Below are 15,981 nucleotides of genomic sequence, written 5' to 3'. Positions count from 1 at the left end.
TGTCCTCTTTGAACCAAGGTTGCTCCCCAGGCTTGATGGTAATGGTAGACTGAGGGCTATGCCAGGCCACGAGGTTCAGATTGCAGTTGAGTACAATTCTGCTGCTGCTGATGGCCCACAGCACCTCATGGATGCCCAGTTTTGAGTTGCTAGATCTGTTTGAAATCTATCCCATTTAGCACAGTGGTAGTGCCACACAACACGATGGTGTGAAGATGGGACTTTGCCTCCACAAGGACTGTGCGGTGGTCACTCCTACCAGTACTGTCATGGACAGATGCATCTGCGATAGGCAAATTGGTAAGGATGAGATCAAGTAGGTTTTTCCCTCTTCTTGGTTCCCTCACCACCTGCTGCAGACCCAGTCTAGCAGCTATGTCCTGTAGGACCTGGCCAGCTCGGTCAGTAGTGCTGCTGAGCCACTCGGTGATGCACATTGAATTCCCGCATCCAGAGTACATTTTGTGCCCTTGCTACCCTCAGTGCTTCTTCCAATTGGTGTTCAACATGGGGAAGCACTGATTCACCAGTCAAGGGTGGGGGTTGGGGGGGGTGGGGGGGTTGGTCAGTAGGTGGTAGTCAGCAGGAGGTTTCCTTGCCCATGTTTGACCTGATGCCATGAGACTTCATGGGGTCCGGAATTGATCTGAAGACTCTCAGGACAATTCCCTCTCAACTAAATGCCAGTGGGACAGGACATACCCAGGGATGGTGATGGTAGTGTCTGGGACATCGCCTGCAAGGTATGATTCTGTGCAAATGACGTCAAGCTGTTGCTTGACTAGTCTGAGAGACAGCTCTCAGAATTTTGGCACAAGCCCCCAGATGTTAGTAAGAAAGGCTCAATGACTGAACCTCCACAGCCCTCTGGGGTAAGGAATTCCAAAGATTCACCACTCTGATTGAAGAAATGTCTCCTCATCTCAGTTCTAAATGGCCGACCTCATATTTTGAAACTATGTCCCCTACTGTCCTATTCATCAAAATAGTGGCCATGGGATCTTTAACACCCACCTGAGAACAGACAGGGCCTCATTTAACACCTCATCCGAAAGATGGCACCTCCAATAATGCAGCACTCCCCCAGCCTTGCACTCTGAGCGTCAGTCTGGATTATGGGCTCGAGTCTCTGGAACGGGACTTGACCCAGAGGGCAGAGTGTTACCCACTGAGCCATGACTGACACAATCACTTACAAGAACCTTTAATCTGAGTGTAAAGGAAGCTCCCAGCTCCACACAGCAATTTGTTGAATCATAGAATCATGCAGCTCAAAAGGAGACCAATTGGCCCATTGATTCTCACCGGGTCTTTCAAAGAGCAGTCCAGATAGTCCCACTACCCCACTCTGTCCCCATATTACCACAATTTTCTATCTAATTCCTCCTTGAAGGCTAATATTGAATCTGTATCCAACACTGTCAGGCAGTGCATTCCACATTTTAACCACTTATTGCATTAAAAATAATTCACCTTAAAGTATCAACCATTGGAAACAGTTTCTCTTTAACGCTATCTAAACCCTTCATGATTTTAAACACCTCTATCAAATCGCCTCTAAGGAGAACATACCTGTAGTTCTTTAAATATTTATTTCCCCGAAAATTTGGCTTGGCTTGGAACTGTCCTTGGTGGAGTAAGGAGAGCAGCTGAGAGATTTGCTGTAAAACAGGACAGGAAAATATCAGAAGTCACTACATTCCTCTTTACCCACGGGCTGTTCACTCTTCGATTTACCTTTTAAGAGCAAGCTTAAAACTAGTAGCTGCGTGGGCATGAGTTCTGCCATGTATGGCTTCATATTACTGGACTAGTAATCCACAGGACACCAGTTCAAATCCTACCACATTAGTCTAAGAATTAGAATTTTTCAAATTCTGAAAGTAAAAGGCTGGGGTCAGTAAAATTGATCATGAAACTGTTGGATTGTCGTTAAAACCCAACTGGTTCACCAATGTCCCTTCATGGAAGGAAACCTGCCGTCCTTACCCGGTCTGGGCCTATATGTGACTCCAGACCCACACCAACATGGTCAATGCTTAACTACCCTCTGGAGTGAGAACAGTTTGCATCAAACCCTCGACCAACAGTTTAAGAAGGCAGCAGCTTAGCACCACCTTCTCAGGGCCACTCGGGATGGGCAACGAACACCAGCCTCGCCAGCGACAGTGAGAATGATTTTTTTTTTAAAAATAGAACCACATAGATTGGACCAGAGTTAGTTGGCCTCATCCAGATGGCTATGAGGGACTCAGCTCTGAAATCCATTCTCCCGCCAGTTAAAATTCCTTTCAACACCAAGAATGGCCACTGGGTAAAAGGAGAGTTGGGGAGAGAAAAAGTAATCCAAAATATTGGAAATCAAGCAGCCAGGAGATAAGGTTATAGACACAGAAGGGATGTTTCATTGGAAATGTTAAAGACACAAGCAAGGTTTGCTGAATGTCCACATTCCAGTACCAATCCCTCACAATGAAATGACTTGCATTTATATAACCTTTCACGACCTCGGAGTGTCCCAAAGCGCTTTCTGGCCTTTTAAAGTGCAGTCCCTGCTATAAAGTAAGAAATGCAGCAGCCAATTTGCACACAGCAAGCTCTCACAAACAGTAATGTGGCAATGACTAGATCAACTGCTTAATTTAGTGATATTGGTTGAGGGAAACATATTTGCCAGGACACCAGGTAGAACTCACCCGCTCTTCGTCAAAATAGTGCCGTGGGATTGGTTACATCCACAAGATAGCAGATAGGACCTCAGTTCAGCAGTACTTTAACTCTTTACAGTACTCGCTCAGTACTGCACTGGGCAGGTTGGCCTGGATTTTGATTTCTTTTTAAAGTTTGAATTTACGTTTTATTACAAGCGATAACCAATTTAAAGAGCATGAACTTTCTCTCCTTCCCTCTCACCACTGGGTGTATTCTCCGAGTGGCACAGTACCCATCCAAATATTTAACGCGCTCATTCCAAATCCCTCCGCATGTTTGGTTTCAAAAAAGCACAAGGGGATTGAGGAAGATTGTATGCAGTTTTCCTCTCTCTCTATTCAGGAATGGTCATTGGGGAAGGGCGGGAGTTGTTTTACAAACGCTTCACGATCTTGCTTGAAATATCAAAACGCAGGAAAACCTTCATGAAGCACTCCCAGTATCACCACACGTAGTGGCCAAGGGAGACTCCCTCCTCTGGTGAGAGGGTGGGTCCTATCTATCTGGAGGGGAGAGTGTGGGGATTTCCCTGTTCATAAATACTCAACCCAATAACGTGCTTACTTGCTTGTTTAATGGCAGTACTATCCACTTACATTAAGAACTCCCGGTGTTAAAACCTGCCCACTAGATCTTAATGATTTTTGTACAGAGGGGCCCATGTACAGGATGTACCAAATGCTAGTGAACAAGTGCAAATCATAATTTAAAAAGGCTACTGAAACATTGGCATTTATCTCCAAGGGGCTGAAATACAAAAGTTACGTTACACTGTATGGAGCTCTTGTTAAACCCCCATCTAGAGTAACTGCATTCAGTTCTGGGTCCCACACCTCAGGGAGAATATATTGGCCTTGGAGAGGGCGCAGCACAGATTCATCAGGATGATACCGGGGCTAAGAGAGTTAAATCACGTGTCAGGTTTCATAATATTGGCTTGTATTCCCTTGCGTTTAGAAGATTAAGGGCTGATCTGAGTCGAGAACCAGGGGACAGAGTCTCAGAATAAGGGGCAGGCCATTTAAGACTGAGACGAGGAGGAATTTCTTTACTCAGTGTGGTGAATCTGTGGAATTCTCTACCCCAGATTGCTGTGGAAGCTCAATCATTGAGCATGTTCAAGACAGAAATAGACAGATTTCTGAATACTATCAAGGGATATGGGATAGTGCGGGAAGAATGGCATAGAGGTAGATGGTCAGCCGTGATCTGTTGGAATGGTGGAGCAGGCTCGACAGGCCTACTCCTGCTCCTATTTCCTATGATCTAATCGAGGTCTTTAAAGGTGGCGAAAGGGTTTGATAAGGGAGTTAGAGAAAAACTATTTCCTTTGATGGGGGAGTCCAGAACAAAGGGACAGGACGTTAGAATTTGAGCCAGGCCATTCAGGGACAATGTCAGGAAGCACTTCTTCACACAAAGGGTAGTGGAAGTCTGGAACCCTCTCCCCCAAAAATCTGTTGAGGCTGGGGGGGGGGGGGGGGGGGGGTGGAGGGAGGAGGGTCAACTCAAAATTTCAAGACAGAGATAATAGATTTTTGTTAGGTAAGGGTATTCAGGGTTACAGAACCAAGACAGGTAGATGGAGTTAAGATACAGATCAGCCATCATCTATCAAAGTGGCCTCCTCCTGTGCTAATAGCATTCTCCCATCTGCTGCATTCACTATTTGTAGTTAATGCCAAAAATCAGGAAAATTCCAACCTATTACCTCCCAAAGCTGTTCAGCTCAAATGTGATTCATTAACTTTACACTGGCAAAAAGCTGACATTCACAAGCATAGACAAGGATTGAGCCCTGCACAAATACAAAAGCAGGACACGTTCACTGCATTGTTATCCCAGCTGTGTAGCTCCACTCCAGATGTGGACAAATAAACTTCTGCTAAGGCCACCGGCAGCTAATTGAGCTTCCTGAATCTCATGGCTTCACGTCCCTGCACTGACTGCCCGTCATAGGAACAAAGGAACAGGAGTTGGCCATTTACCACCTCAAGCCTGTTCCACTATTCAATTAGATCATGGCTTATCTGTATCCTAACTCCAATTTATCCGCCCTGGCTGCACATCACGAATTACCCTCGCATAACAAAAATCCGCACACATCAATCTTGAAAGCTCCAAACGAACCCAAATACTCTCCGACTTTGCAGGATAGGAAGTTCCAGATGTCATTAATCTTTTTGCGAAGTGCTTCCTGACATCACCCCCGAGCAGCCTCACACAAATTTTACAGCCCCCTCGTCCTGGAGTCCTCCCAAAGGAAATAGTTTCTCCTTACCGAATCCTTTTAAAATTTTAAACACTTCAATTAGATCACCCTGCAATCTTCTATACTTGAGAGAATACAAGCCTAGTTCCTGCAACCTGGCCTATAATTAACACTTTTTATTCCCATTTTCATTCTGTGCGGCACTCCTCTCCCCCCCCCCACCCAAGGTCAATATATTTTTCCTGAGGTATGGTGTCCAGAACTGAATGCAGTTACTCCAGGTGGAGTCTGGCCATGGCTCTGTACAGCTGAAGCACCCTCCTTCCCCTTTAAATTCTAGTACCCCTCAAGATAAAGGCCAACATTCCTTCGCCTTTTTGATTACTTTTCATACCCATGCTCAAGCTTTTAGTACAAGAACAGAAAGTGCTGGAAATACTCAGCAGGTCTGGCAGCATCTGTGGAGAGAGAGAAGCAGAGTTAACATTTCAGATCAGTGACCTTTCATCTTTCACTGACCTGAAATATTAACTCTGCTTCTCTCTTTCTCTCCACGGATGCTGCCAGACCTGCTGAGTATTTCCAGCACTTTGCTTTTATTTCAGATTTCCAGCATCTGTAGTGTTTCGTTTTAGTTGAGTACTCTGCATGGATCCCCAAATTCCTCTGCTCACTCCACAGTTCCAGGTTTCCCACCATTTAGGAAATACTCTGAAGTATTTTCCATCACGTTCATTTCAATGGGGGGGGGCGGGGGGGGAATGGTGAGAGGGGTATCCATTTGGATTTGTTCACAAGACTCAAGAGTAATCCAGAAATTCTATATAGGATTGTGAAGAGGACAGGGGAGAAAACTGGAAACAAAACTCACCCCCAATACTGAAGTCTTATTAAAAATGACAGAGAAACACAGCAACAGATAGCCAGAGACTATGCAGTCTTATATTTTCAGAAACTTAAGACAGGATGAATTCTGGATAAAATCACCCATATCTTGTTTTGAGTAATAAACAGAATGGTAACTGCACAGAAGGCAGTCATTCATTCAGCCCATCGTGTCCATGCCAGCAATGCACCTAGTCCAACTCCCCTACGCTTTCCCTGCAAGTTTTCTCTTTAGATAATTATTCAATTCCCTTTTGAAAGTCTCGATTGAATCTCCCTCCACCACACTCTCAGGCAGTGCATTCCAGATCTTAACCACTTGCTGCGTGAAAATGTTTTTCCCCATGTCACTGTTGCTCCTTTTGGCAATCACCGGAAATCAGTGCCCTCTGGTTCCGGATCCTTCAACCAATGGGAACAGTTTCTCTCCATCGACTCTGTCCAGACCCCTCATGATTTTGAACACCTCTATCAAATCATCTCTCAGCCTTCTCTTCTCCAAGGAAAACAGTCCCAACTTCTCCAATCTATCTTCATAACTGAAATTCCTCATCCCTGGAACCATTCTCATGAATCTTTTCTGCACCCTGTCTAACATCCTTCTAAAGTGTGGTGCCCAGAACTGGACACAATACTCCAGTTGAAGCCGAACCACTGTTTTATAAAAGTTCATCGTAACTTCCTTGCGTTTGTACTCTATGCCTCTATTTATAAAGCCCAGGATCCTGTATGCCTTTTTAACCATTTGCTCAACCTGCTCTGCCACCTTCAGTGATTTGTGCACATACACCCCCAGGTCCCTCTGCTCCTGCATCCTCTTTAGAATTTTCTGCTTTACTTTATATTGCCTCTCCTTGTTCTTCCTACCAAAATGAATCACTTCGCACTTTTTTTTTTTGCGAAAATAGCATCAATATCTAGACAGAGCCTGCACTGAGCCAGCCCAGTAACTGAATGGATGGATATCACTGCTCCTGAATGTTTGTTCCCATTGTGAACAGCCCAGCACCAGGAGCACTGATTCATAAAGTTCACAATGGTTGCAAATCAAAGACACAGAGCGCAAATCCCAGACTGCCGGCCAGTTTGGGAGGAGCCCCCCTTACCTGGACATGTGGGGAGATGGACGTGAGCTCCAAGGTGCACTCCGAGAAACCAGCCATGGACAGTCTAACCAGCTCCCTCAGCAACTGATGGTGGTGGGAGTCTCGGTCCCTTCGGAGGGTGGGATAGGGCTTCTCCGCCTCCACCTGCTCCTCCCGGATCTGCTGTGCACCCTCAGGAGTCCTGGCACAGAGCGGAGGGGTAGAGGCCGGTCCAGCTTGCTCCCCTTGCCTACTGCGGCCGCCCGGATGGAGCAGGGTGATGTCAGTCTTTTGGATCTGCCTCAGGGGCCGTTTCGGGTGCAGCTGGTAGGCAGTTTCTGCTTGGCGGCAGTTGTATGCTCTGGCATCCCGCTTCTCGGCCTTACACCGGCCCCTGAGCAACACCAGAATTGGCAGCAGGGCGAGGCACAGCGCTCCGAGGGAGATCAGAGTGACAACCGAGGCACTGATCCTCTCACTTGCATGAGTTGTGTCGGAGGCAGGGACGAAGGTCAGCGTGAAGGTGGCACTGGAAGACAGGGGCGGGTTCCCACGGTCCTGCACGCGCACTCTGATGGTCCAGTCTTGCGCCAACAGCTCGCTGAGATTGCAAACAGTGGCCTGGATCTCCCCGGTGCTGCCATTGATGTCGAAAGTGTTCCCTCCATTGCCGCCCACCAGTTCGTAGAGCAGCTCGCCGTTTGCGCCGGAATCAGCGTCCTCTGCTTTCACCGTGGCAACCATGTAGATGCTTTGGTGGCGGCTCGATGGAGACCCATTAGCATCGGGTGAACCAATCTGCCCGGAGTTGCATTCACCAGCGGCAGCTGCAAACTCTGCACCAATAGGCACGGTGATTCTTGGCGATGCCGGAGAGGTGAAGACAGGGCGATTGTCATTCAGGTCTCCAATGTCCAGTCTAACAGGCACAGTGGTCCTGGTTGAAGGATGGCCACCATCTTTGGCCTCAACCACAAAGTCTATGGTTCTCAGTTGCTCATAATCGTACAATGTCAGGGCATAAATGGCCCCCGAGGTGGGATGGATGCCAACTAAAGATGATACAGGGGTCCCCGCCACGGAGGAGTCCAGAATTGAGTAAGTGACTTGGCCATTGGTATCAAGGTCACTATCAGAGGCCGCCACCGTCAGGATAGTGGTATTTGGAGGACCATTCTCCATTATGGACGCTCGGTAGGCACTTTCACCAAAGACTGGTGCATTATCGTTTTCATCAGTGATCTTTACCATGAATTGGATGCTTGAGGTAAAGGCTGGGGTCCCGTCGCCTTCAGTTACCAGCATTAGACTGTACTCCGCCCTCTTCTCTCGATCAAGGATGGCGTTGGTCACGATGACATAATTCCTCTCGTAGGTTTTCAGGAGCTGAAAATTCCCCTCCGCCTCGAGCTTACACTTGACCTGGGTTCCAGCCTCGGAGACCTCAACCAGGGCAATGACAGCATTCGCTGCAACCCCTTCAGGCACCAAAACAACCTCAGGGTCAGCGACCGATGGCGTGACTTCATCGCCTCCAACTTGAAGATAAAATGAAATGTGATTCAAGTTAACAACAACAACTTGTATTTCTATAGCATCTTCCGAGGTGCTTCACAGGAGCGATTATCAAACAAAAATTGAGACAGAGCCACATAAGGAGATATGAGAGCAGGTGAAATAGATAGGTTTTAAAAGGAGCATCTTAAGGGGGGGGGGGGGGGGGGAAGAAAAAGAGAGAGAAAGGGACAGGTTTAGGGAAAGAATTCTGGAACTTAGGGTCAAAGCAGCCGATGTCACAGCCACCAATGGTGCAGCGATTTAATATTAGTGATGCTCAACAGGCCAGAATCAGAGGAGCGCAGATATCACCAAGGGTTGTGGGGCTGGAAGAGATTACAGAGATGGGGTGTGGTGACACCATGGAGGGATTTGAAAACAAGGATGAGAATTTTTAAATCCTCAAGCTTAACAGACATAACTTACCGCCATATCTCTGGGATCCCACAAAGTCCAGAGCTGGACACGTGCACTTTTCAAACTTTGCACGTGAGTGCTTACAGTACAGTTATGTCACTGTATAACACTCAGGCAGAGTCTTGCCTCTCCAATATGCTTAAGACTCTGTCCTTCCTCTGACTCCTCTCTATTTCTGCTCAATTCCCATCGTGCTCCATATGTATCTCAACAATGTACCTCTAGAATCATAGATTGATACAGTGCAGAAAGCAACCAAATCGGCCCATCGTGCTTGCACCAGTCTTTGAAACAGCTATCCAATTAGTCCCACTCCCCTGCTCTTTCCTCATTGATAAATACTTGGAGAAATTTGCAAGACTAATTCCCTTTTGAAAGTTACTATTGAATCTGCTTCTACCGCCCTTTCAGGCAGCGCATTCCAGATCACAACAACTCGCTGCGTAAAAAAATGTTTTCTCATCTCCCACTAGTTCTCTTTTGCCAATTACCTTAAATCTGTGTCCTCCGGTTACTGACCCTCTACGACTGGAAACAGTTTCTCCTTACTTACTTGATCAAAACGATTCATGATTTTGAACACCTTTATCAAATCTCCTCTTAAGGTTTTCCTTCGAGTAGCGACGGTTAAGATTTGCATTTCTATAGCACCTCTCACCCACCAACCTCAGGACATTTCAAAGCACTTTACAACCAATGAAGTGTAGTCGCTATTTTAATGTAAGTAACGAGATAGCCAATATGCACACAGCCAGATCCTTAAAACTTGCAGCCACACGGAGGGGAAATGAAAACTTGGAACAGTGATAATGACTAGATAATCTATCTTTGTGATACTATTTGAAATAAATATTGGCCAGGATACGGGGAAACTCAGCTTTTCTTCAAAAATAGTGCCATGGAATCTTTCATGTCCAACTGCGAGGACAGACAGGGCCTCAATTTAACATTGCATCTGAAAGATGACCAACAGTGCAGCACTCCCACAGTACTCCAATGGAATGTCAACCTGGATAAGACCTCCAGGAATATGTACAACCAGAGCAGGCAACCCTACTTGGACCAGGTAACCATCTTGATAGCATTGTGGAGTTGTAACAGGGAGAGAAGATGGATACTAGGAATAGTGGTTAGGGTCGGGTACGAAGACACGATGGTTAAGAAGGTTCAGGGTTGGACAACAGCATTGGCTGAAATTGGACCAGGGACAAAGAAAAGACCTTTTGTTATGCCTACCTCAACCCAAAGGGACCTTCCACAACCATGCACCAAAAAACCATTCCATCCTCACTTGACTGAGCAAACCTGGCCACCACACTCTTCCCAAGGCCCCAAACGCAAGGGAAATTGTCTTCCGCCCCCTACCACGGGTCCCAATCGCTAAGGAACCACAGTCCTATTTCAATGCTCTCCTGCTAACCTCATACCTTCTACTCTCGTGCAAACCTCTGCTGCCCCATATCCTAACTCACAATGTCCCATGAACCCATCACCCCTGTGCTCGCTGTCCTACACTGGCTCCCAGTCAGGCAACGTCTCAATTTTGAAATGCTCATCCGGTTTTTAAATCTCTCCACAGCCTCAACCCTCCCCACCTCCATAACCACTTCCAGCCCTACAACCCTCCAAGATCTCTCCAAGACGGGACCAGGCGACCTGTCAGGTTCGGGTCGTGTCGCACTTCCAGGTCCGGCATTCGGGCTCGGGTCGGACACCCTCTATCACAGGTAAGTGGTTTCTCTGTTAATTTAATTTTTGGACTAGAAAATGTGGTTTTGTTAGTTATTTTAAGATTGTGCAGATCAACAAGACAATGAAAAACGGAAGGCAAGTTAACTAATGGTCGGGTCTGGCACGGAAAAGAAAATGGAAGGATTTGGGCCGAGTCGGGCTCAGGTCAGGTTTTTTGTTTTGCAGACCCGAGCAGGCCTTTAGTGCACATCCCTGATTTTAATCACCCACCATTAGCAACCGTGCCTTCAGCTGTCAAGAATTTCCTCTCTAAACCTCTCTCTCCTCCTTTAAGATGCTCCTTAAACTTCAGGGCAGGTTGCCAATGCAGATTTTACCAAGAGAAGCACTTTTTAAAAAAAAAAAACACGATTTACATTTTTGCTAAAGTACAGAATTACTTCAACAACAATGTGCATTTCTTTAGCACCTTTAATGTAATAAAACATCCCAAGGCACTTCAAAGGTCATCATTCAGGGTGCCGTCCTAGGCCCAACCATCTTCAGCTGCTTTATCAATGGCCTTTCCTCCAACGGAAGGTCAGAAGTGAGGATGTTCACTGATGGAGTGCACAGTGTTCAGCACCATTTGCAGCTCCTCAGATAGTGAAGCAGTCTGTGCCCACATGTAGCAAAAGTCAGACAACACTCAGACAACACTCAACACTGATAAGTGGCAAGTAACATGTGCAGTAAACAAGTGCCAGGCAATGACCATCTCCAACAAGAGAGAATCTAACCATCTCCCCTTGACATTCAACAGCATATCCCCCACCAACAACATTCTGGGGGGTTACCACAGACCAGAAACTGAACTGGACCAGCCAGATAAATACTGTTGCTACCAGAGCAGGTCATAGGCTGGGAATTCTGCAGCGAGTAACCCACCTCCTGACTCCCCTAAGCCTGACCACCATCTGCAAGGCACAAGTCAGGAGTGTGATGGAATACTCTCCACTTGCCTGGACGAGTGCAGCTCCAACAACACTCAAGAAACTCGACACCATCCAGGACAAAGCAGCCCACTTGATTGGCACCCCACCTACAAATATTCACTCCCTCCACCACCATTGCACAGTGGCAGCAGTGTGTACCATCTACAAAATGCACTGCAGCAACTCAGCAAGCCTCCTTCGACAGAATCTTCCAAACCCATGACCTCTACCACCCAGGCAGCAGATACATGGGAACACCACCACCTGCTAGTTCTCCTCTAAGTCACACACCAGCCTGACTTAGAACTATATCGCCATTCCTTCATGGTCACTGGCTCAAAATCCTGGAACTCCCTCCCCAACAGCACTGTGGGTGTAGCTACCTCACGGACTGCAACAGTTTAAGAAGGCAGCTCACCACCACCTTAAGGGTAATTAGGGATGGGCAATAAATACTGGCCTAGCCAGTGACACCCACATCCCATGAATAAAATAAAATAATTGACACCGAGCTACATAAGGAGATGTTGGAACAGATGATCAAAAGCTTGGAAAATAAAGTAAATTTGAAGAGCGCCTTAAAAGGAGGAGAGAGAAGCAGAGAGGGGATTCCAGAGTTTACAGCCCAGGCAGCTGAAGGTATGGCTGCCAATGGTGGAGCGATTAAAATCAGGGATGGTCAAGAAGCCAGAAAGTTGATAACACTTTCCTGGCAGTCACAGCCTGCAAGAAAAGGCAGGAAATCCTAAAGTACGTCAGCATCAGAAACGTCACATACCTTCAGGATATGGAGTTAAGGATCTAAATATAGAGGCAAATGGGATTTCTGAACCTTGTTGGCAAGATCCCAAATCTTGTTGAAATCTCTCCAGTGACATATTCCTGCCTGGTGTGATACCAGCCCATGCAGATCAGGAATCGCACAGAACAGGTAGCGGTCATTCAGCCCATCGTGCTAGTACTAGCTCTTTGAAAGAGCTGTTCAATTGGTCCCACTCTCCTATTTCCTCATTGCCCAGCACATCTGTCCCCTTCAAGTATTTATCCAATTCACCTTCGAAATTTACAACTGAATCACCTTCCACCATTCTTTCACGCAGCACATTCCAGATTACAACAAATTGCTGCGTTCAGAGAGGTTTCCTTATGTTGCGTCTGATTCTTTTGTCAAAATCCATTCCCTCTGGTTACCGAGAGGTAACCATTTCCTGCCACTGGAAACAGTTTCTCCTTATTTACGCTGTCAAAACCCTCCATGATTTTGAGTGCCACTATTAGAGTTCCCCCTAACTTTCTCTGCTTGAAGGAAAACTACCCCAGCTTTTCCAATCCCTCCACATAATTTAATTCCCTCACCCTTGGTAAATCTCCTCTGCGCCCTCTCCCATGCCTTAGATGATCTCAGGTTTATGGAAGGTGGCCTGATTTCTTACTCAACAAGGCAAAGTCACAAACACAAACAGGATTTGCACAGAACTAGTACAACACATGGGAGCTCTTTTCCCACACAATCATTTCAAAATTACTCCCAGATGTCCTAGTCGGTTAAATTAAATTATGCAAGTTATTGACAACTTCCGCACAGGAGCAAATCTTAAAGTTTCTGTTTATTCTTCAGCCAAAGTCACTTCCTTTAAATTAATTCCAATTAAATATTAGTTACTTGGAAGATAGATGCAATAACATTTTAGTTGGAAGTTAGTCGCCCAATACCCAATGTTTCAATTCAGTAGCAGTTAGCTCCATATTGAAGATGCAGTTTATAATGTGGTTTAATGACATAATGCAGATGTAGAAAATCTTTTGCCTGATGTATAGATTTCAACACAAATTAATTATCTGCTAAAATATGTTTCCTAAAATTAATTTGAAATTTCTCCATGTCTTGCCTTCAGGAAACAACAGTAAGATTAACTCGTCCTACACATGCAGTCTTGATGCACACACCATTTCTTGAATTTTCCTACTTTAACAGTAATGGCATTTCCTCTTGCAAGTGAACTAGCTCTTTAAAAGAGCCAGCACAGCAGGCAAGATGGGCCTAATGGCCTTCTGTGCTGAAAGAATCTATGAATTCCTAGGTCCCTGTGACAGGGTTGTTAATGGAAAGTCAGGAAACCAGGGAGGGGGGGGGGCAAAAGAGGGTGGGAGTGGTTGAGATAACAGGTGGGATTGGTACAACCAGTGGGGGACACGCTCCTGTCCGTTTTACGTCCCCTGTTAATGTTGAAATTTCATCCCTTTGAGACATGCAAGTTCAGTCAAGTAGATACAGCCTCAGATATGCCAATAGGTTGGATGATGCAACCCTTGGGCAAGGCTGCAAGATCCTACTGCTGTAAATAAGCACATGCTGAGGTCAATGAGGGCATTTCCCATTATCGGGAAGTCACCTTGAAATCGGCAGGAAATGCCTGGCTTTCTTTGCGTACAATACAGATTTGTGTGACCCACTCCCAGACCATTTATAGAGAATGGTGTTGGGGAAATTGATGGGATTGAAGGCCAATAAATCCCCAGGGCCTAATAATCTACATCCCAGAGTACTTAAGGAAGTGGCTCTAAAAATAGCGGATGCATTGGTGCTCATCTTCCAAGATTCGATAGACTCTGGAACAGTTCCTACAGATTGGAGGGTAGCTAATGTAACCCCACTATTTAAAAAGGGAGTTAGAGAGAAAACAGGGAATTATAGACCAGTCAGCCTGACGTCAGTAGTGGGGAAAATTCTAGAGTCCATTATCAAAGATTTTATAGCAGAACACTTCGAGAACAGTGGTAGAATCGGGCAGAGTCAGCATGGATTTATGAAAGGGACATCATGCTTGACAAATCTACGAGAATTCTTCGAGGATGTAACTAGTAGAGTTGATGAGGGAGAGCCAGTGGGGTACCACAGGGTTCAGTGCTAGGACCCCAGCTATTCACAATATACATTCATGATTTAATTTGCAGGGTGGGAGGGTGAGTTGTGAGGAGGATGCAGAAAGGCTTCAGGGTGATTTGGACAAGTTGAGTGAGTGGGCTAATGCATGGCAGATGCAGTATAATGTGGATAAATGTGAGGTTATACACGGATAGCAAAAACAGGAAGGCAGATTATTATCTGAACGGCTATAAACAGAGAGGAGAATATGCGAGACCTGGGTGTTCTCGTACACCAGTCGCTGAAGGTAAGCATGCAGGTGCAACAGGCGGTAAAAAAGGCAAATGGTATGTTGGCCTTCATAGTGAGAGGATTAGAGTACAGGAGAAGAGGCGTCTTGCTGCAATTATACAGGGCCTTGGGGAGACCACACCTGGAATATTCTGTGCAATTTTGGTCTCCTTATCTGAGGAAGGATGTTCTTGCTGTAGAGGGAGTGCAGCAAAGGTTTACCAGACTGATTCCTGGGATGGTGGGACTGACACAAGAGGAGAGTTTGAGTCGGTTAGGATTATATTCGCTGGAGTTCAGTTGAGTGAAGGGGGGGATCTCAGAAACCTATAAAATTCTAACAGGACTTGACAGGGTAGATGCATGAAGGATGTTCCCGATGGTGGGGGAGTCCAGAACCAGGGGTCATAGTCTAAGGATACGGGGTAAACCTTTCAGGACTGAGAGGAGGAGAAATTTCTTCACCGAGCGAGTGGTGAGTCTGTGGAATTCGCTACCACAGAAAGCAGTTGAGGCCAAAACATTGTATGTTTTCAAGGAGTTAGATATAGCTCTTGGGTCTAAAGGGATCAAAAGGGTATGGGGGGAAAGCGGGAACAGGTTACTGAGTTGGATGATCAGCCATGATCATAATGAATGGCGGAGCAGGCTCGAAGGGCTGAATGACCTACTCCTGCTCCCATTTTCTATGTTTCTATCACTCGTTATATCATTTCTCATCCCACCAATCTCTCCATCAACCTTCTGCTCCTCTGTACTCTCTCCCCCATGCCCCAGCTCAGTTCCTGACAGATAAATCACCCTCCTGCTCGCAGTCGGCCCCGTCCCTACAGTCTCCATCTCGCAGCCACCTACTCTCATCCAACCTGTACCAGTGTTTATCGGTAACCGAGTTGGGGGGGGGAGGCAGTGGGTGGAGGGAAGTCGGTGGGATGGGGGTGAGGGGAATGACTGGGATTGGGGGGGCGGGGGGGGGGGGGCAAGAGTGGGTGAGACCACAAAAGGGGGGTGGGGGGGGGGGGGAGGAGGAAAGAGAATTGGGAGACACCAGAGTGGAAATGGGTGAGACGGGGGGGGGGGGGGGGGGGGTTTGAGAGTGAGTGAGTGAGAACAGGGGGGTGGGGGGGGAAAGAGAGGGGTTGGTGGAGTCGGTGGGATGGAGGGGTGTTCGATTGGGGAGGGGTTGGTGGGGGGCGAGTGGGTCGGAGGCTGGAATCGGTGGGACGGGGAGGGGGTGGGATTGCGATGGAGGGGGTTCGACCGGGCGGGGGGGGGGGGGGGGGGGGAAAG

The 15,981-nt window shown here is 46.8% G+C and overlaps 1 protein-coding gene across 1 annotated transcript in view; it reads right to left on the bottom strand.

Annotated features, from left to right (window-relative positions):
* Positions 1-15,981, bottom strand: part of pcdh12 (protocadherin 12) — a 28,763-nt gene that overhangs the window by 12,294 nt on the left and 488 nt on the right. The window contains exons 2-3 of the mRNA XM_068043051.1: positions 6,916-8,432; positions 1,573-1,661 (exon numbers count right to left, since the gene is read on the bottom strand). Coding sequence (XP_067899152.1) covers positions 1,573-1,661; positions 6,916-8,432 — 1,606 coding nt within the window. The remainder of the gene's footprint in view (positions 1-1,572; positions 1,662-6,915; positions 8,433-15,981) is intronic.

This window comes from Heterodontus francisci, chromosome 12 (genome assembly GCF_036365525.1).
Source record: "Heterodontus francisci isolate sHetFra1 chromosome 12, sHetFra1.hap1, whole genome shotgun sequence".
Classification (NCBI taxonomy): Eukaryota; Metazoa; Chordata; class Chondrichthyes; order Heterodontiformes; family Heterodontidae; genus Heterodontus; species Heterodontus francisci.
The sequence above is the reverse complement of the archived record's forward strand: the minus strand, read 5'-3'. Positions and strand labels throughout refer to the sequence as shown.